The following is a 22,716-nucleotide window of genomic DNA, read 5'->3' as shown; positions in this document are numbered from 1 at the left end:
AAAAACAAATAATTTAGTATATAAAAGTATTTTTGTTCGAATATTAGTAACGGAGAAAATTAAAAAAATTGTAAATTTAAAATTCCCATGTTATTCTTATGGAGAAAATTGTCAAATGTTGTAGTTTGCTTGTTTATGAATATATTTTGATCAAACTTGGCAAATTTATTTATTTTGTACTAAGCTATCAATATTTTACTCAAAAACACACTTTATTAGTTTCCTTGTAGCAGCAAACCTAGGTAGGCCTACTCGTTAAACCTAATGTTATTAAAATATATTTAACTGAAAATCAATTCAGACAAATGGAAATTCGCTTAGTCGGCAGGTTTGCTGCGGCGGGGGTATTTTTTTTTATTTTGTATGTTTTATGTTTTGCTACACAAACATTGGCATTGACCCTTTGCCGACATTTAGACAAATTTGAATTTATTTTTGTGTTGGCGGGGTGTTTCTTCTTGATAACGGTAACATCACTGACATCCACAGTAACATTTGTTCACACGAAAGTGAAACAAGGTGAACATAATAATTTTTGAAGCTAATTCATAAAGGTAAACAATAAAAACAATGTTTGACATAATTGTTTTAGTGGAGTAGTGAAACGACAAATTTTGTCTCACAGGCGAAAAGTATTGTATTCGCCCTCGTTCAATTAAAAACCTCGGGCAATAAGCTTGAATGTATTGTAAAATGATATTGTGACGAATATAGGTCATTTTACGACCCCGTCTCTACTTTTTTTTATCTTTTTTTTGCACATTTCTGAATGGAATTTGATGGAGAAGTGTCTGCCCTAAGTGGAAGACGGATACAAGATCCCACCCATCAGGGCCAGGTCATGTTTGTTTTTGAAACCCTGTTTTGGCAGATCTTCCTATTTTGACAAGTGCATTTTCATTTCCGGTCAACATGTGTGGGTAGGACCCCCTCCCCATTAAAATGCGGTGCGAATAGTAAGTTACCCCAACAATCAGTACCTAGGTCGTTTTGGTTTATAGAGTTTTTTTACAGGGTATAAGTAAAATTCCAAACCCCTGGAAGTAGTTTTGGGCCAAATAATGATAAAACCGAGTATGATATTTTCCCAAAAACTCATTGTTATATACTTATCTAATATATATTTTTGATAAATATTTGTGTACCTAATTAAATTTTTTTACAGATCTTCGTGAAACTCTGTATGTATAGAAGTTCTATCTTTTAAACAAATCAACATTGTCCAATATAAACTACAAAATGGCGACATTTGCAAACTTGCAAAGTCAAATTCCATAAAACGAGTATCTCAAACAACATTTCCCATCAAAAATGACAACGGTGTAAAAAAACACAAAATAAAATAAATAAAACTTATTATACACCGTATCAAATTTAAAGAAATTTTAAATCCAAATACATTGGGATTTTGATTTTATATTGATCAACCAATGGACTATAGTTTTTGCAAGTTGAATATCAAATTTAATATCAATTTAATATCAAATTTAAAATGGCGGCCATATGTTTAAGTTCCTAAAGACACCTTAAATGATCAAAAATATGCTAACTCATTTAATTATAACGTGTCTTTAAAATTTCACATTCTTCGATTATTTTAGAACATTGAAAAAAATTAATGTTACTAAGATCTAAAAGCAAAGGGAAAAATAAAGAAATCTCAGGATACGTATGGTAATATTTTATAGATAAATATATTAAATCAAGTACATCTTTTTATACTTTCTGTACAACAAAATTGGTGATGGACTATAACAAGCTGAACAAGATTTTACCAGAAAACTAGTATGGAATTAGTACACGATCACCTACGACAGTCTTTTAATTACTAAAGATCACTACTCATAACTTCTTAAGAGAGGTTATGTTTTCCTTTATAACATCTCATTGCCACTGACAGTGATCCAACGAAACATTGTATCAAACACTAATTGCACCTCTCAACAATTAAATTTGCCTGAACAGCTGATTAGTTGAAGTTCAAATCATTACAATTATACTTCTCTCTCAATCCTTGAACCTCGTTGTTGCGTTACCCGTGTTGTTATGAGTAAAACTATGCTGTTACGAAAGTATACAATGTTGTTATGAGATACTTCTCAATTGTAAGAACTGAACTGAAACGGTTACTTAAAAAAAAACTGTCGTAGGTAAACATAACTAAATTAACAACATACAGTAGGTATAAGCCTATACTATTTTACATTGTTAATATCGTTCACAGAATTGCCGTTATAATTATAAATACAGTCCTCATCCAACTAGGATAAAATATAAATTATTTGTACAAGTTAGTGTTAGTGGCTACATACGAAAGGCAGTCTTTAACTCATTTTTCATACGACTCAATTGTCCCATTGATGGTTATAATAACAAAGATTGATCAAGGAACGTGTGAGACATTACTAATCAAATAATCTTGAAATGCTAGCTTCATTCGTCAGCCTATAAAGAGCAGCCTCAACACATCCACAGATTACAAATACTTCCTTGTAGGTTTATTAACATTGTGGATTAGCTAATGACAATTTAAAGCTGTGGGTTTCGTTCGGTATACATTAAGTTTGTGATGATTTGTACCATTAATTTCGTATTTGACAAATATTGAGACTATTGAAAAAGTAAAATTAACTGTTTGTCCTCTGATATTACAAATAGAAAGAAAGGACATGGTCAAATTGACCCTAAAATTAAACTAAATGAATTTAGGCAACACCGACTTACTTAAACGTAGCCAGTCATGAAGCACTCATTAAATCAGGCCTTAGTTTTTAAAACCGGAAGCACCCAAAAGATTTACAATTGAACGAAATTATTTACAGCATCGGCGTTTCTAATACATTTACTACAGAGTGTTTTTAACACAACCCAAATTACAAATACCATACGATACTTGAACAATGCAACAATACATATCAGCTGATTGGCAATGACATAAAGACAGTGATACCAAAATGTGAGCTTGTAACGACAAAACATGCTCACATTTTGGTATCACTGTCTTGATGTCATTGCCAATCAGCTGATATGCATTGTTGCATTGTTATCCATGGGTTTTAGTGTTATTGGGAGTCTGTATGAGCATGTGAAACAACATTATTATCACTTATTTACATGATGAATGATCAATAACACCAAACTTACAGATAACTTTAACGATGCATTTCAGCTGATAGGCAATGAAGTAAAGAAAACAATTATACCATATGAACATTTTTTGTCGTTAAAAAAGTTTCCATCGGAAACTATTTAGAGGTTGTTAAAAAACACTGTATTTTAATTTACATTGTTCACGTTTTCTACGCATTGAACACTGTTACCAATGAAACCTTTAAATTGGTAGACTATTATACATCCCATTCCTACGATTAAGTTGTAGGGTGTATGTTTAGCCGGTTCAGGAATTAAAATGAAAATTACCGGGTTTTGTCTTATATAGGTACACAATTTAAATCAAATTAACTGAAAGAATAGTTATTTGTGCAACTAGTGAGAAAAGTGAGCAATTGACTCACTCGAGAGATATCCTTACTCACGAGCCGTAGGCGAGTGAGGAATGGTTTCTCGAGTGAGGCAATTGTACTTTGAACTCGAGTTGCACATTATACTTTTCCTACAGTTACCATAAAACAAATAAATTGGTGAAGAAACATAACCTATTTTTACACAGAAGTGAACTTGTTATATAACATTTAATGTGAAGTGACAAATACAACAGTACAACAGCTGACCAGCTGATTTACAGCCAGTGCTGCCAACGTATTTCGCGCGCATACGACGATGCCTGCATATTACGCGCTCACTATTTCGTGCCTTCACGTTGCAAATCTGGAGTGAGACAAAGTAATTAGAGTGAGACAATGTTACATTGTCTCACTGATGAGCGAATTGGCCACTTTGCTTTCTCAAATCAGTGAGAGAACATGTACATTGTTAGGTAACTGTAGGAAAAAATAATTCTAATTAGCTTCTTTTACGCTACACAGTACCGGTAACAATGAAACTAAGTATTGCACTTTCCGTATATACACAAACAACATGTCTACCCCATCTGCGCAAGAGGGTCGGAATATCCTTGAGGGTATGTGACGGGGTAGTCCAGGGGCTCCTCCCCTCTGGGCCGTGAGGGCGGAGGCGACAGCTCCCAGGGTGGCCGAAGGGGAGGATTACTTGGAGTTCCAGGCTGCTGAAAACTGAACGGCCAAGTCTGGAAAACAATTATTCAGGATATTAGACATAAGTGATTGATGTCTGCAATACTACAATTATTGTAGAGTTGATTTTGAAGATGAGCTATTGCAAGGATGTTGACGTAGGCCCACCAAACCCGACCACCTTTCGATATCTTGACATCATAGATTAGGAATATACCTAGACCAGTACTGCGCCAGGTCTAAATAATCCCTCTTTAGCAAACGCCCTTACTGCGCCAGCACTAGTCCAGGTAGGCGAGGGGGCGCCTTCTGGTGAACCTACCCATTGGAATTTGGAATGTAAACAAACCACACACCCTTAACGCATCATTGGTATTGCGAATGTAAACAATCATCACAGCTTTCGTTATTTGACCTAGTTCAACACCCCTTGTCGCTAATTTAACAAATCTTGCTCTTTACCTTATCCGAATATTTTTGCGTTTCTCAGTGCCATTGAGGAATCACAATTAGACACATGATTAGCAATCAACGGTGCTTTGGAAAATGAAAAAAAGTACAAGAAAGAAAGCCACGCTTCTTCGACAACAGTTTGTAGAAACAAAAAATAATCAATTAAGAGACGGTACCTTGGACCTACTTTGTTTCTTGAAGTGTGTTGCTATCAATTTTGCACCCATTTAGGCCTAAACAAAAACATTACTTTTTTGCTACACTACTGTGAAATGGCTTTTACACCATACTACATAGAAGCAAGTACTTTCCCATCAGTACTTTTCTTACGACTATTCTCCATTTTTAGGCGTTTCCGTGATAGCAAGTAATCTCGGTCGTTTCTGTGATCACAGAAAATTGTCACGGATGTTACGCACGCATGTGCTTCCCATTTTATCATGTTTAATCAGAATGAAATGAGACCCGTTGTATGTTTTTGAATATTTATTTAGTAATATACCTCAATTATACAGGGTGTTGAAAATGTCTGGAACCAACATTATATATGGTGAGTGGTTAAAGAAAAACAACTGATATTTTGTGTACGGATATACTATGGTTTTACCTATCTTTTGGTGCCTTATGAAATTTTTTACCACTTATAGGGAAAGTCCTGTGGAGGATGCAGTAAAAATTTTTAATGGAAGCCTATGGTAAATGATACATCATTTTAAAGGCTATTTTTTTCTGAGTAAGGAGCCGCAAGTTTCATCTCAAAAGGACCACCCTAGCAAAAATGGCGACTGTTTGAAATTTAAAAACCCACTTATAGGGAACGTCCTGTGGAGGATGCAGTAAAAAGTTTTAATGAAAGCCTATGGTAAATGATACATCATTTTAAAGGCCATTTTTTTCTGAGTAAGGAGCCGCAAGTTTCATCTCAAAAGGTCCTCCCTAGCGAAAATGGTGACTGTTTGAAGTTTTTGAAAATAATTGAAAGCTTAATTGATATTTCTGTTAAAAATAAGTTTAGTAAAACAACACAAACAATTTAGTTAAATGTTTTTTTTCAGTCATTTTTCAGTTTACCACGTGATAAACTACTGTACTTCGTAACTGGCTTGTAATAGCATTTAAAGGAAACAAATACGGACCATTTAAATAGCAATGTTTTTAAATTTTAAACAGTCGCCATTTTCGCTGGGGTGGACCTTTTGAGATGAAACTTGTGGCTCCTTACTCAGAACAAAATGGCCTTTAAAATGATGTATCATTTACCATAGGCTTCCATTAAAACCTTTTACCGCATCCTCCACAGGACGTTCCCTATAAGTGGGTTTTTTAAATTTCAAACAGTCGCCATTTTCGCTAGGGTGGTCCTTTTGAGATGAAACTTGCGGCTCCTTACTCAGAAATAAATGGCCTTTAAAATGATGTATAATTTACCATAGGCTTCCATTAAAACTTTTTACTGCATCCTCCACAGGACGTTCCCTATAAGTGGTAAAAAATGTCATAAGGCACCAAAAGATAGGTAAAACCATAGTATATCCGTACACAAAATATCAGTTGTTTTTCTTTAACCACTCACCAGATATAATGTTGGTTCCAGACATTTTCAACACCCTGTATATTTATGTTTATTCACATATACAGGGCTGGGCAAAAGTATGGACATCACCAATTAACTTTTTAATGAGTTACGCCAAGAAAACAAAACTCATCCTAACATATCTTATCCTATCCTAACCTAAACTAACCTAACGTAACCTATCCTAATCCAACCTAACCAAACCGAACCTACTTATAATTATACAGTCTATGAGAGCTGCCACTTAGAGCAGTTAATAAAGTATCGGGTGGCTCCCTGGAGTAGTTGGCGCAATTAATGCCTGTTCGATATTCACCAGTGCTTCTAAACGCGACTAGGACGCAGTTGAAATATCATTATTCATTAAATCCACCGTGGATAAAACACTACCATAATGGAAACAAAACTAGTTTGTATTTAAATATGACATGACATCACTATAGCTAGTGGGATGGTGCACAGAATGTTTACTTAACTAATTTGCTTTAGTTGAACGCTAAATTAATTATTTTACCATGGAAAACGTGTCATTATATCACAATTGAAATTTTGACAGGCTTTCTCTTAATACGGTTGCAAAAAATACTGAATTACTAACTCATCAACTTAAATGTGTCCTCGAATCATTGTTGTATCTTTGTTTATCGCTTTTGCCATAGTTTTTCATACAACCGATTTATTTTCGTTACCATGGATATTGAAAACTGCATTTATATGAATTCAATCAATGCACGCAGTAATTTCAAGGAAACATAGTTTAATAAAAATATACCTATATAAGTAACTTCTTTGTATAAACATGTGGATCTGTCATCTCCTAAGAAGATTGTTCAACCCGGAAGACATGAGTTGTGACCTAGCAATGTTCAAGAGTAAGAGATTGTCACGTCACGTCAAATGTGTGGATATAAACGGCTACGTTGTACTATTTGGTTCAGTAAGTACACGTCTATGGTGTGTTAATATAAGAGCAATAGCCTACATATAAATAGAATGTAATTGTTCAATTAGTGTTATTAGGACTAAATCTAAAGCAATACAAATCGCTCGAAATGTATTCAGTTTTGTAGTTTTCAATACAAACTTAGCACACAACAATTTACAGAAGGAAGTAAAACGTTAGGAAGCAATACTTTGAGACTTTGAAGTTGGACGACAAAGAAATAAATTTGGTAAATTTGATGCGTAATAATAACGTAATCTATTTGATTAGTAATATCAATAAGGTCGTATATGTGTTGGGCATCATCCTACACTAGATCCAAACATCTACAGTATCAAGAAAACAAAACAAGGATAGATATATTAGACGATGAGTTATTCCTAGATATTGGATACTTAAGTCCCTCCATTATGAATATGTTGATTAAATTAAATCAAATATTTTGTTATCCAATTTGTAAATTCAAATCTCTCTGGATTTTGAAATTTGGATTACTTTACCACGTCGTATTGTCATCAGATTTCATGTTAAATATCTATTTGTTTTATTGAGAGAAAATTTCCGGTTAAACGTTTGCATTATACAAATAATTGTTGTAGTTCATGTTATTGTCAAAGGATATCTCATTGAGACATAAGAGGTCGACTAATGTGTGTGATATGTTTACTTCCGAATCTTTCATATTACCTTCAGTTGTAATATGTTACGAGTTGGGGAAATTATGCTTTATAAATGTAAACTGTGACTTCTAAAGGAAATATTTTTGAAAAAGATTGCTAAATTTAAATTTAAATGCTAAAAAATAAACGTCAGAAATTAAAATAAAAGATGATATGTCTCAGATTTAACGCAGGAGTGGGATTGGACTAGAGACTGGAGGAGACAGTATACACGTACGGTATATTATGTTATTTTCTCATTATTATTTTTAAGCCGCTCCTCGACCCGGGCGAGTCGAGTCACAGCTTGGCAAAGATTGGGATACACACCAAATAGATGGACTAGGACAAAAAAACATAAACAATTACTCTCATATGGATGTATTAATTCACTTACATCCCTGCGAGAGGCAAATGCAATTATTTACATTTTATGTATTTTAGTAAAAAAAACTTCCTATGAGATTAATAAATATAATAGTAAAAAGTTAAGTAGCTTTTAAAATTTATATAAACGATAGCAGAAGTTTGATTAAATTGAATAACCTGTATAAAACAGAACCCTCGCAATGCAAAATATTGCTTTGTTTACATTGGGCCTGCAATAGTTCAGGGGTTTACCACCAGATGGCATTGGGGTGGTATATCTCTGGCGGCCAGTTAAGGAATTAGCTACCTTTACAAATTACCATCTAAAGATCTAAAGAAGATGTGGTCAATAAGGATACAATTAATATGCATTAGCTTAAAACTGACAGAAACGAAGATATATATATTTATAGAAATATGAAATGAAACATTTTCTCAATTTGAGTAAACCCTAATACACTTTTATTATTTCATGTTTGTGTACGTATGTTGAGAGTTGCTAAGAATATTCACACCAAAATCTGCAGCATCGATGGAAGTGTTGAAAACTTGACTAATGATGTAAATTTGAGAGCAACACATTTCTGAACTGAACCTTAGGTGAGTTACATTAACTTCAATCCTCAATTTTATTACAGATAATACTGATATAATTATTGTGTTAAATGAATTAACATTCACACAACTTTCAAAAGTCACATTTTACCTCCTTCCATAACCATTCATTCGTAGCCTAAAAATGCAATGTTGAATGTTATCACAGCCAATAGACCATTGGACTATGCCATAATAGTCTTGATGTTTTATATATTTGTAGCATTTATATTTAGTTTACATTAGACCTGCATTTCAGCAGTTAAAATTGTAACAATTGTGTTTCGTATTTTAATAATGCTATTTTCAAACGCCTTCCAGTAAGCATGTAAATAACACTTGAGTTGCTTTTCTATGGTTAATTTAAACTTTACAACAAATATTTAACACGACAAATGCAACAAAATGTTTAATAGTGGTGGTACGATTGGCATTTCATGAACAAACAGAACAGGCAAACAATCACAAATTTACAATTAGAACTACTGACAGGTTCTGTAAATCCATATCAGTTTAATTCTTAATATTTCAAAGCGCAGTAGCATTGAAATTATATTATCCTACATAAAGTGTGTCCCCAGTGAAAACCATGATAATTTAGAAGAATAAACAGTAGATAGCTACTTGGGTACTGCTAACTTCTTACCGTGTAATCAAACATTGCAGTTCCATTGAATGATCCTCAATTTCAACGGAAACCCCTAAATGAACCAGAGAAGAAAGATTTCTTGAGCCATCACAGTCGCTAGGTGGGTCGACAATTGGGCCTGTACAGTGTAGCCTACATACAACGGATTGTTGGGAATGAAATGAGAGGTTTGCCAAACTATGCATGGTGTGTATAGCGTCTAGAGAAAGCTTCTTTCAAGAGCTTTGAAAATCCTAGAACCTTATGAAAAATTCAAGTTGAACCTTAATTTGTATTCGAAAAATGAAATATATGCGTTTCAATATAGTATCGAGGTATTGTTTTAGTCGAGCACAAAACAAATAGCATACTCTTGGAATAAAGTTCGCATTATCAAAATAAATTGAATCAAATCGACAACTAATACAACTAATATCAGCCTGAGAGTGCTGTCCATAATTTGATTTGTGCAATTTTTAACTACAGTACTTTTTAACCTAGCCAATTCAGGAAAACATGTTGGAACTATATCTTCTTGTAAATGTCATCACCATAGTATAGAAAACTCAAGAGACAATAATTTGTACTGTGCTTTATGAATATGTTGTATTCGTTTCGGTAAATTAAAAGTAATTATTCCAATGAAAACTTCACATTTGTTTTCTAATTGACAATTGAAAACCAGCAACGTACGTATTTCCATTTATTATTTTGTAATACAATAAGTGTATTACAACATCTTCTTGATTTAATCAGAAGATGTGTTTAAAACTAAAGACATTGTCGTCACGACGTTTAAGCCTATTTTATGTAAATAGATGGTGAAATAAGGAGGTGAATTTGGAATAAATTGAGAGGCAAAACATACACACACATACGCGGTACCATTATTACTGCACATTTGTGAACAAATATAGAAAAAGTAAAATATTCTTTACTGGTGAGGACCTAGTGCTCAAGAGTCTACGGAGTATATATGAGGGTTCTCCTATCTTGCCTGCATTTAACATGTAATTTACTCATGTAATTATTATAAGTAGACTTTCGGTCAATTGTGTCTGGTTTACGCCAGTGGCATTTTTTAAATTAAAAGAATGCGTAGAAGGGAAAGCGGTTTAAATCCTCTTAAGGTTTGTTGTGGCATTAGTCAAATTTTACCATTTTTTTAAATTTTGAAGTTGAGTAAGACTAGTTGAGTATTAGGCCAGTTGCTAGTAAATTTTCGTAAAATCTGATCCATCAGACCAAAAAGCTGGATAAAATTAAGCTATTTATTGAAGAGTTTAAACGCTTAGATATGTCGCGGAATTAACGGAAAAAATTATTTCCCTACTGATTTGTTTAATTCGCTCTGAATATCTTTAGGTGAGGGATGATATGGTGGCAAAGCGTGGGGCTTTAGTCCGCAAGGTCCCAGGTTCAAATCCTTCCAATAACCAATGAGATTTTGCTATGTAATAGAGAGACGACCATCATGGCCTAGCATAAATTAATAGGTGGAACTTTTCGGGTTTCAAAAGAAATCTAAGTTGCCTAACAGCATTGAGGAAACTAAATTAATGTGTTAACAAATCTCAAATCCCAAACCTAGAATTTCTTATCTAGCTCTGAAAAATCAAGCTCGAATCCAACAAATCAGAAATCATTAAAATCGACCCAGCCTGTCTCGAGTCACAAACTGTTGAACTAAAACGACTTTGTTTTATATATATATATATACAGGGTGAGTTTTAATTGTCCCCCCCCCCCAACTTTTTTCTACATTTTTTCAAATATCAATCCCAGACCACTTCCAAACATTGTTGGGTAGTAAGTACTTCATTTTGACAAGGTGGTCATTTCCGGCCGCCATCTTGGATCCGCCATATTGGATGCAAAATTTTTTTTTCAAATGTAAAGGTGGGGTTGTGACCCATTATTTCGAACTACATTTTTACCCTGATTACAATGCCGCAAACCTTTTTTAAAAATCTTGATTCATTCTAAAGTTACGATGGCTTTTTAAAACTTTATTTTTAGCCCATTTTAACATTGTGCATTTACAAACTAAGACCATTATCCCAAAATAGTGCTAGATAATGATAAGTATACACTACCAGTAATTGTCCACCTATTTTCACTTGGTTATGACTGATGTATTTTTTTCGGCCGCCATCTTGGATCCGCCATTTTGAAATGTGATAAATTATTTTAAATATGAATGGGGTGTTGTGACCCATCATTTCGAACTACTTTTTTAAGCTGAACTTAATTCCATAATCCGTTTTTCATTTTCATTTTTTGATTTTGAAATATTGAAATTTTTTTGTTAAAAATGTCAATATTTCAAAATCAAAAAATGAAAATGAAAAACGGATTATGGAATTAAGTTCAGCTTAAAAAAGTAGTTCGAAATGATGGGTCACAACACCCCATTCATATTTAAAATAATTTATCACATTTCAAAATGGCGGATCCAAGATGGCGGCCGAAAAAAATACATCAGTCATAACCAAGTGAAAATAGGTGGACAATTACTAGTAGTGTATACTTATCATTATCTAGCACTATTTTGGGATTATGGTCTTAGTTTGTAAATACACAATGTTAAAATGGGCTAAAAATAAAGTTTTAAAAAGCCCTTGTAACTTTAGAATGAATCAAGATTTTTAAAAAAGGTTTGCGGCATTGTAATCAGGGTAAAAATGTAGTTCGAAATAATGGGTCACAACCCCACCTTTACATTTGAAAAAAAAATGTTACATCCAATATGGCGGATCCAAGATGGCGACCGGAAATGACCACCTTGTCAAAATGAAGTACTTACTACCCAACAATGTTTGGAAGTGGTCTGGGATTGATATTTGAAAAAATGTAGAAAAAAGTTGGGGGGGGGACAATTAAAACTCACCCTGTATATATATATATATAACTAGCTGAACCCGGCATACGTTGTCTTGCCTTAGACTATTTATAATCCCGCGGGCTTTGCCCCGTTTAACTTCTTAATTTTCAAGATTATCTCGTTCGCATGGCTCAATCACGTCCTGGGGCCCATTTAAACTACAATTTACAAGTTGCAACTTGTAACTTGTAATTTCCATTAGATTTGCATTGGGCGATCAGCTGATTTACTAATAACATTAGTTTGTACTTTATTATGAAATGGGCCCCTGGTTGAAGTTCGTTCGCTACGCTCACTCCCCTTTAGGTTGGAGCTCGTTCGCTACGCTCACTCACCTTTTGGTTGCAAATTAGCTGTTGTCATAAATGTAAAAGATATAATAGTGCTGCACCCTGTTGGTAATCCTTGTAACTTTAATGCTATTGAACATCATAGAACAGAACCAACTTGTTTAATTGAAACAGCTGTTAAGATTCATTAATTCCATTTCTCATAAGGTTAACATGGGTATAAACCTATTCCATGACATTCTACAAGTATGTACCAAAGTTTCGTGGCAATCGGTTCAGCGGTGTCTGAGTTTATCACTGCCAAACAAACAAACAAATATATATACAAACATCCTCTTTTATACTTATAGATATATTAGGATATATAATAGTTTAGTTGGTTATATAATATTAGTAGGATAAGTCACAGAGTGTTTATATAACACTGAATGAACTCTCAGACTCATTAATAGGACAGTTTCTCTCAGAACTATTATTACAAAGAAAAGGCCGCTCTGGCACAGTACAGGTCTGATTTTGGGTGGAAGTGCTGGTGCAGTGCGGGCCTGCTACCTGGACCCTCTGGCGCAATACGGGCGCCCCGACCTAGCTACACCTTAATATCTTTTGAAATTAGTTCCTACTATTTTTGGGAGCGAGCTGATTTAGTGGTAGAGTGCGGGGCATCGTAGCCCGAGGTCCTGGGTTGAAATCCCGCCAATTGCCAACAGATTTTATCCATGTGATAATGCCACGTTAGGACTAACCTGAAGTAATTAGTAAAACGGTTCTGGGCTAGAACCTAGCGTCCTAGGATGTGGAGGTGGGACATAAACGAACTTTTTCTGACATACGAACTCTTTAACAGATAGAAAAAAATATGCCAACCATACTGTGAGAAATTAAAGACCAAAAGAGTTCACTCCCACAAATCTTACAACATAAATCACTGTAACCCTCCAAACTATAAACTGGGTCTTGTTTACATCATTTTGTTTGTATCTGACACCCTTGAAGCTTCGGATTCCGAGTACTTAGAGACGTTTGTAAAATAAAACCAGCTGCTCACGTTTGGCGCGGTTTAGAGTTAAGAGCGCCGCCATCTTGGATAGTTTACTTGTTATTTGTTTACATCGCTGGCGCCGTGCCGGCTGTACCAGGTGGATGATATCAGGCTTTCATGTATTGTGTCGTCGGAGAGGAATTTTATCGTGGGTTGAAAAGAATTTTATTTTTACCGTCACGGTCGTTAAAATCTTGACGGATATTGATCGGATAATTATTTAAGTTATACAACCCTACATTGGTATTTATATTCAGTTCATCCAAAAATAGTCGCTCTCTTTGTAAATATTCAAATTCATTTGAGATGGGAACGCCACATGTGCGTATTAAACCTAAATATTAGTGAAAGATGAGTGCAGAATGAAGTGTGATCTCCATAAGTGGAGCTGAAGACCATCTGTTTCATTAGTCAGGACAATTTTTTTTGAAAACCCAAAGATCAGGACAGCTGGGTCCAGTAACGAACCATCAAAAAGATGCACACTTTTTTCAGGATCGAACCGGTGACCTTTTGATTGTTCTTATTGTCTTGTGGAAGGAATTTATAGCGGGCTAAAAAGATTTTTTATTTCGTTATGGTGGGTTAATTATTGACGGAAATCTTGATTAGATCATTCTTTATGTTAGACTTGAGATACTAACCCTGTTTTGGCGTTCATTTTCAGTTTACAAAGTACAAAAGTACGTTGCTGTCTTGTGACTAAGATACTACTACGTGTACATTTTATACACTGCATACACAATGACTAATTGACCTTTAAATTTTTAATTTGTGCCTCGGTTCTAACCCAAACAATATTTGTAGATATGAAATTACATCCAGAAAAACCAGTGGTACAATGGAAAAGGTCTTATAACTTAGGTTAACGATTTTCACTATATCCCAATATTTGGTTAGAGGTTTCAATAACTCACCAAAACTAAACCCCCTAAGCCCCCTAATAAATAACAAAAATTAAAAACCCGTGACAAATACGCCAATAATAGATTTAATAGCGCTTACACGTGCTACAAAGGTCAAATAGACCCGAGAGTAACAAAAACCACCCTGGCGCAAAAACATGAGAACATCCCCAAATGAGTCTTCACACTGTGGGTGTCGGATCCGGCCGCGCAAACCTAAACAAATACTGGTTAGACAACTCCTAACATTGAGGTGGGAACATTACTGTAGGAGGAATGGCTGAAGAATGAGTTTGACATATAATGTCAGAAAAGTATGATCTTGAGAAAAATCTAGCTTGATAGTTTGGAATCTGAACCCAGCAGTCCTTTATCGTTGGCTAAAAAAAGGTATAAATAGTCTTGGATAAAGAAAAGTTCGTCTTTGAAACAAAACTAAGTAGATCATCTCACTCTAATCAAAATTAATTTTCACCTTAAAATATTTAACCCTAGGGTTTTATACACAATCTAGTACTGGCTGGTTACGGAGAATTTTAACTCGTTTTCTGTATGTGGCGAGCCGCTACCGCACTGCTTAAAAGGTGTTTTAAGAATTTCTCACTATAATTAGGCAAAACTTGTAATTAATAGGTCTCAGTTGAAGGTGGGCGTCTAACGTATTCATTACTGTATTCATTTTTATATTTTACTAGCTGGCCCGACAGTCCTGTCCTATTGTGGTTTTATGTCAAATGCTCGTTCATTTTCAAGATAAGCGCGTTCGCATGGCTCAATCACGTCATGGTTGAAGTTCGTTCGCTACGCTCACTCACCTTTACGTTGGAGCTCGTTCGCTGCGCTCACTTGCCTTCAAGTTAGCTCGTTCACTACGCTAACTCGCCTCCAGGTTGAAGTTCGTTCGCTACGCTCACTCACCTTTTGGTTGCAAATTAGCTGTTGTCATAAATTAAAAAAGGTGCTGCACCCTGTTGGTAAACCTATTAACTTTTTAATAATATTGAACATCACAGAATCATATTGTTTAGTTGAACCAGCTGTTAAGATTCTATTATTCCATTTAAATGTGAGTACTCATAAGGTTAACATGGGAAACTCCAGAGCCACTGGGGCGGAGCCCTTTTGACGGATCTGCACCAAACTTCACACAAACCATCCTTGAAATAACCATCCTAATAACCATCCTTGAAATGCTTAATAACGCCTGAAGGTTTTATTACATTCTGTCGAGTGGTTTCGGAGTCCATAAAGGACAAACATACATACATACAAACATACATTGGATTTTCATATATATATAGATTAGCCTGTAAATGTATATTTTTAAATTTCAATATGAGATATAGTGAAATTGAATTACACCTCGAGTGAATACTGCATGTATTTTGTATGCAGAGATCATACATTATGTTTTAAAGTTTTCATTGACGCCTTGAGCGTAAAACATATTTCATATTGTAACGATATTATGCTACTTTGCTTGGTTGGCATTATTTTCGCACTCAGAAAACTATTTTCGTATTTCGGAATCGTATTACTTCTATGTAGTTCTGTATATTTTTTCTGTAATGTGACGGTTGAAAATTTGTAGGCCTATGGGATTCGACCGTGTATGACAATTTATTAACCAATTATTCATAATGGCATGAATTTAGGCCCTGACGCCAGGGCTAGAGATATACATATACTAGATATGTGAATATCTCTAGCCCTGCCCTGACGCAGCAAAAGTGATATCTGGGCTGAAATCAAGTCACCCTGATGATGACACCATAGATCAAAACTGAAACTTTGGAATATATACTTTCGCCAATTTTGACTATGTCTTCACCTTCACCCGAAGACCACAAATATACAACCATGGAAGCTAAAAATCGAAACACTTGATACTCACCAGGTTGAGTGGATGTACAGTGTTCTTGACCTCGTCATCCTCGTCCTCCAGGCACAGGACGGCTCGGAGGTGCGCGATGTAGGAGGTGGCCAGCCTCAGGGTGTCCAGTTTGCTCAGCTTGGTGTCCGGAGGCACCCAGGGCAGTGTGGTCTTCAGCCGACAGAAGGCTCTGCTCAGCACTCTCATGCGCGCTCTCTCCCGGGCGTTGGCGGCGTTCCGCTGCTGAGGCCGCTCTCTGCCGTCGTCGTCGTCACACTCGTCCTCGCTGAGGGAGAGGCGCCGAGGCCGCCGCCGAGGCATCCCTGGTGGAGGTCATAGTATTGACTTATAGATGAATAGTTTTTCCAGTTTCGATTTAGTCGAAAAATTGCAGTAGAGTATGAATTTAAATATATCCGATTTTGTTGGTAAAAAATCAAATTGAAACTTTAGTAGGCCTACTTAGGGTGGTGCAAAAAAAGGAAACCCAAACGCTAAGAGCTATGTTCAGAGAAATGTCCGCCCAGCAGTGCTCTGAGATGGCCAGCAAGATCATGGACCGAATGGAATATGTTGTTGCTAACAAAGAATGACACGTGTTTTTGTTTAGTTAAGTAATTGCAAGATTTGTTTTAGTAAACTATTAATAATTTTTTGGGTTTCCTTTTTTTGCACCACCCTGTGTATATATGCTAATCATCATATAAAGCTAATAAGGCTCGAAACTGTAACATGTTCAACATCAATTTCTATAAGCCTTTTTAAAACGTTGATTCGATTTGAATTAAATGGTTGAAAATATTAAATTTTAAAATACAACACGGATATTACACAAGGGCAATTTACATTCTGTTCTTTCAAGTTAAAACACCTTTAGCTTTAAGAGTTTAACGGTGTCTCATATCCCATAACTACCATATCATATCACCCTTTTTTATATACGAAATAACTTTTAAAATCCATTGTTAACATTATTTACATTGATTTTGCTTACGTCAGGTAACATTAAACCTTGTTAGCTAAAACAATCAGCTGTTTTAATTGTTGGCTATCCAATAAGCTCAAATATTGTTGTAAACACTATCTGAAATAATTATTTCTCCCTTATTTAAAAACCAAATTTCTTAATATTGTTAGAATTGTATAATAGTAGTTTACGCAACGATTGCGTTAAGTGAGTCTTTACGACACGAGTAGAAAATTTAAGGCACGAGCCTTGGCGAGTGCCTTAAAAACTTCTACGAGTGTCGTAAAGACTATTAACGCGAGTTGCGTACACTACTTTACCTACGACCGTTTTTTAATTACTATCAATCTGGATTTAATTACTAACAATCACTATAGTCCAGTAAATAGAGACAAAAATAGGGGGGTTTACTTACAAACGGTCCGGTAAGTCTAAATTTTTTATATGTTGTCTAGGATGGTAAGTAGGTGTTAAAACCGCAAAATGCACAATTCTACCCCCTCCGCGCCCGCCGCCATATTGAAAAATCAAAAAAATTCTGTACTATCTAGAGATCTTCGCCTATATCTTCGTTTTGGTGCGTTTTAGCGAAAAATATGTAATATAAATGTTGTAGACAATTAAATTTCCTATAATATAAGTATAACAATTTGGTTCTAAGACTTATGGTTACGAAAATATTTAAATTTTTGTACAATAAAACGTCAATTTTTTTGGTTATTTTCACAAATCTCTATTAGTCCAAGCAAACCAAAAAAACTCACACAGGGAACGTTAAAAAATTGCAAGAAAACGTTTTATGATTTTATTTTGTAGTGATGGGTCTGCAGAGTGACATACTAAAAGTTGCCAAAAATCGGTCTACAGAAAACCTCCTAAAATCACGATAAAAAATGGCGGCTTTTCTCAACATTAGACAAATTTGAAAAAAGGCAGAGGATACACGTCCGGTAACCAGACGTGGATTAGACGTCCGGCAATTACTGTCATAACCTAACCTAACCAACCAAACTTGCTGATAATGAAAAAATCGAATTAAGGTTAAATTCTTTCTCTAAAAAAAAAAATTATAAATGCCAAAAATTCTAATAAAAGATGTACAGTTAAGAAGAAATGGTATTCAATGCAAAATCTTCGACAAAAGGTTAAAGTCACCAATGGGACTCGAACCCTGGACCTCTTGCATATCAGCCGAGCACCTTATCCACTGCACCACGACCACCGATGGCTGGTCATGGTATTGTTGTAGTATAGGCGTTCCAGGCTCCCGCAACCCCATGACGTCATTGCCGTACGCCTTATTCACGTCCGGTTACCGGACGCGTATCCTATATGTTGAGAAAAATATACCACTTCATATTTTATTCAAAATTTTGTGAGATATTGACTTGGTACGACCACCGAAGTTTATTTGGTGGTTAGTACTTTATTTACATGGGGAACTCATTTTTGGCCGCCATCTTGGATCCACCATATTGGATATAAATAAAGAAAATTGAATGCAATGATGACGTTGTGACACATCATTATAAACCAGATTTTCACCCTGATTTCAATGCCGAAATCCGTATTTAAATATCTGTTTACGTTTTGAAGATATAATCAAACGAAAACTCTCCCCCATACATTTCTTATGGACGTTTCGTACTTGGAATGTTTTTAAATACCATTTTTGTTATATCTCCAGTTCTTATCAACTCTTGCAGTTCAGTCTAGTCTTTAAATATTCTGTGATGTAAGCGCTTTCGCCTATTAATCATTGGAATCGAACGAGTTAGCGAAGAGCTACAATCCCCAAAACAATAACAAAGATTTAAAAAAAAGTTACATTTCATATTGTTTTAGGTTTGTAGCTCGTTGCTAACTCGTTCGATTTGAACGATTAATAGGTCAAATGAAAGCGCTTACATCACAGAATATTTAAAGGCTAGACTGAACAGAAGCGCTTTCATTTTGCCTATTAATCGTTCAAATCGAACGAGTTAGCAACGAGCTACAAACCTAAAACAATATGAAATGTAACTTTTTTTAAATCTTTGTTATTGTTTTGGGGATTGTAGCTCTTCGCTAACTCGTTCGATTCCAATGATTAATAGGTGAAAGCGCTTACATCACGGAATATTTAAAGGCTAGACTGAACTGCAAGAGTTGATAAGAACTGGAGATATAACCGAAATTGCATTTAAAAACATTCCAAGTACGAAACTTCCATAAAAATGTATGGGGGAGAGTTTTCGTTTGATTATATCTTCAAAACGTAAACAGATATTTAAAAACGGATTTCGGCATTGAAATCAGCGTGAAAATCTGGTTTATAATGATGTGTCACAACGTCATCATTGCATTCAATTTTCTTTATTTATATCCAATATGGTGGATCCAAGATGGCGGCCAAAAATGAGTTCCCCATGTAAATAAAGTACTAACCACCCAATAAACTTCGGTGGTCGTACCAAGTCAATATCTCACAAAATTTTGAATAAAACATGCAAGTGGTATATTTTTTTTCAAATTTGTCCAATGTTGAGAAAAGCCGCCATTTTTTATCGTGATTTTAGGGGGTTTTCTGTGGACCGATTTTTTGCTTGACTTTTAGTATGTCACTCTGCAGACCCAACACTACAAAATAAAACCATAAAACGTTTTCTTGCAATTTTTTTTAACGTTCCCTGTGTCAGTTTTTTTTAGCTTGCTTGGACTAATAGAGATTTGTCAAAATAACAAAAAAATTGATGTTTTATTGTATAAAAATTTAAATATTTTCGTAACCATAAGTCTTAGAACCAAATTGTTATACTTATATTATAGGAAATTTAATTGTCTATAACATTTACATTACATATATTTCGCTAAAACGCACCAAAACGGAGATATAGGCAAAAATGTCTAGAAAGTACAGATTTTATCGATTTTTCAATATGGCGGCGGGCGCGGAGGGTGGAGAATTGTGCATTTTTCATTTTAAACACTTACTTACCATCCTAGACAACATATAAAAAATTTAGACTTACCGGACCGTTTGTAAGTTAACATACCTCTATTTACTGGACTACTAATGATAACTTTTTAGAGAGGTTATGTTTTCGTGTATTGTCATTGCCACTGAAAGTGATGCGACGACTTGTTGTATAATCAGCTGATTTCCTGTAATTACGTGTTTGTTAAACTTCGTTAAATATTACATTGCTAGCAGCATTCTTACCATAAATAATACTGTATCAGGTACAATTCGGCAAATATTTCATTTATTTTTGGACTTCCAACAACTTAATTAAGAATACGCGAGTATCAACATGAACAAGTCGGATCAACAATTAAATTGGTCAACTGATCAGCTGATCAGCTGATTAGTTGACGTTCGAAGCATTACAATTTTAATTATTTTCTCTCAATACTTGAACCTCATTGGTCCGTTACCTGTGTGGATATGAGAAAACTATGCGGATATGAAATGAAACTATGCGGATATGAAAGTAAACAGCTGTAAAGTGAAACTTTTCAATTCTAAGAACTGGACTGAAATGGCTACTTTAAAAAACGGTCGTAGGTAAAATCTATATTGTATCTATAATTGTATAAAATCTTCTAAATAAATTATCGATACAACATTGTTGTTTCTCTATGCAGTTTTTATGTTACTGTATTTACATTTGAAATTTTTTTAACCGTTTTGAAACAAAACATTTAACTATAATAATAGATTTCTTACAACAGGTCTTTGCGCTAATAATCTATATACAAAATGTTAATTTAAAAAAATAAGCCATTGTCTAATAGCTAATTAATTTTTGTTAAAAATCGCCACTGTACGGGTTACTTTTGAGTTTTGGAATTTTAATACGATATTTTAGTTTGTATTTTGGTCTAGTAATTACTACTACTACTAATAATTATACCTTAAAAATTAAAATGGGAGACACCAGGTACATCTAAAGTGTTTATAAGATGTTGGTATTTTTATTTTGTACCTCGATTTTTCCTTCTTGATAAATACCTTTTTTGGTTAGGTAACTTAAAAAGCCAGTATTCCAAATCTTAGTTTTAATTGTCTTAAAAATTACGTACAGCCAATCTATGTCCTTGCAAGCTTTTTCTTTATAGATTTATTATTGTCTACTAAATTATGTATTATTAGAACTAAATATTTCTGTTGTCAGTGAATAGTTAGCAAAAGCGTGAACTGAACGAAGTTAAACAACTTTTTACTTTCAATATATTGACACAAATACATTTTCCTACAGTTACCTAACAATGTACATGTTCTCTCACTGATTTGAGAAAGCAAAGTGGCCAATTCGCTCATCAGTGAGACAATGTTAACATTGTCTCACTCTAATTACTTTGTCTCACTCCAGATTTGCAACGTGAAGGCAAGAAATAGTGAGCGCGTAACATGCAGGCAACGTCGTATGCGCGCGAAATACGTTGGCAGCACTGGCTGTAAATCAGCTGGTCAGCTGTTGTACTGTTGTATTTGTCACTTCACATTAAATGTTATATGAAAAGTTCACTTCTGTGTAAAAATAGGTTATGTTTCTTCACAAATTTATTTGTTTTATGGTAACTGTAGGAAAAGTATAATGTGCAACTCGAGTTCAAAGTACAATTGCCTCACTCGAGAAACCATTCCTCACTCGCCTACGGCTCGTGAGTAAGGATTTCTCTCGAGTGAGTCAATTGCTCACTTTTCTCACTAGTTGCACAAATAACTATAGCGGAAAAATAGATTCCTTGCCCACACTACTAATATGAGATAATGCCAGTTGTATACGAAATAACTTTTAAAATCCGTTTATCCGTTCTTAAATCTTTTGACATTTATAATATTTGTGGCCATAATTTTGAGGAATAATTTCAAAGTAAACCCTAACATGTGGACACGAACATACATTTTTACTAGAAGAACTTCACAAGGTAAATTTTTATTATTTGTTTTAGTTAGCATTCATTTCTTCACCAATTAAAGAATTTATAAAATTTATTTCTAAAAGTAAGCTAAATTAGGCCTAGTAGAATCTTTAAATATTTTCACTCACGATCCATGCTCATCATAACTGAGCAAATTGCATATAAATAAATCAGCTGTATATTCAAATATAAAATAAAATAACAAAAATGAGTGTTTACTTACCGTTGAATTTAATTGTCAAAACTCCAGACCACTCATATGCGAACACAAAAATGCACAAAAATGCAGCCTAACCCACAGATTAACTCTGACAGATTAGAAGTCAGATTATGGTCGGACAGGGTGATTAGCAAGGGGTGGGCGGGGGCGGGGGTGAAGAGAAATGAGGTGTTAAGTGGGGGTGGAAGAAAAAGGCGGGGCCTCAAAACGATTGGACGGCCAAAATACACAAACTATATCCGTGCATAAACATG

At 34.7% G+C, this 22,716-nt stretch overlaps 1 protein-coding gene across 1 annotated transcript; it reads right to left on the bottom strand.

The window, feature by feature from the left end:
* Nucleotides 1-3,059: 3,059 nt before the first annotated feature.
* LOC129003892 (transcription factor 21-like) lies at nucleotides 3,060-22,550 on the bottom strand. The gene is made up of 3 exons (XM_054432229.1): nucleotides 22,466-22,550; nucleotides 16,389-16,690; nucleotides 3,060-4,207 (listed from the first exon to the last, which is right to left on the bottom strand). Exons 2-3 carry the CDS (start codon nucleotides 16,686-16,688, stop codon nucleotides 4,043-4,045), a joined length of 465 nt encoding a protein of 154 aa, XP_054288204.1. The 5' UTR covers nucleotides 16,689-16,690; nucleotides 22,466-22,550; the 3' UTR covers nucleotides 3,060-4,042.
* Nucleotides 22,551-22,716: the final 166 nt, after the last annotated feature.

Source organism: Macrosteles quadrilineatus, unplaced genomic scaffold, assembly GCF_028750875.1.
Source record: "Macrosteles quadrilineatus isolate MER2022 unplaced genomic scaffold, UCM_ALF_1.0 Scaffold_9__3_contigs__length_116548681, whole genome shotgun sequence".
Classification (NCBI taxonomy): Eukaryota; Metazoa; Arthropoda; class Insecta; order Hemiptera; family Cicadellidae; genus Macrosteles; species Macrosteles quadrilineatus.
This window is presented reverse-complemented; position numbering and strand designations above follow the sequence as displayed.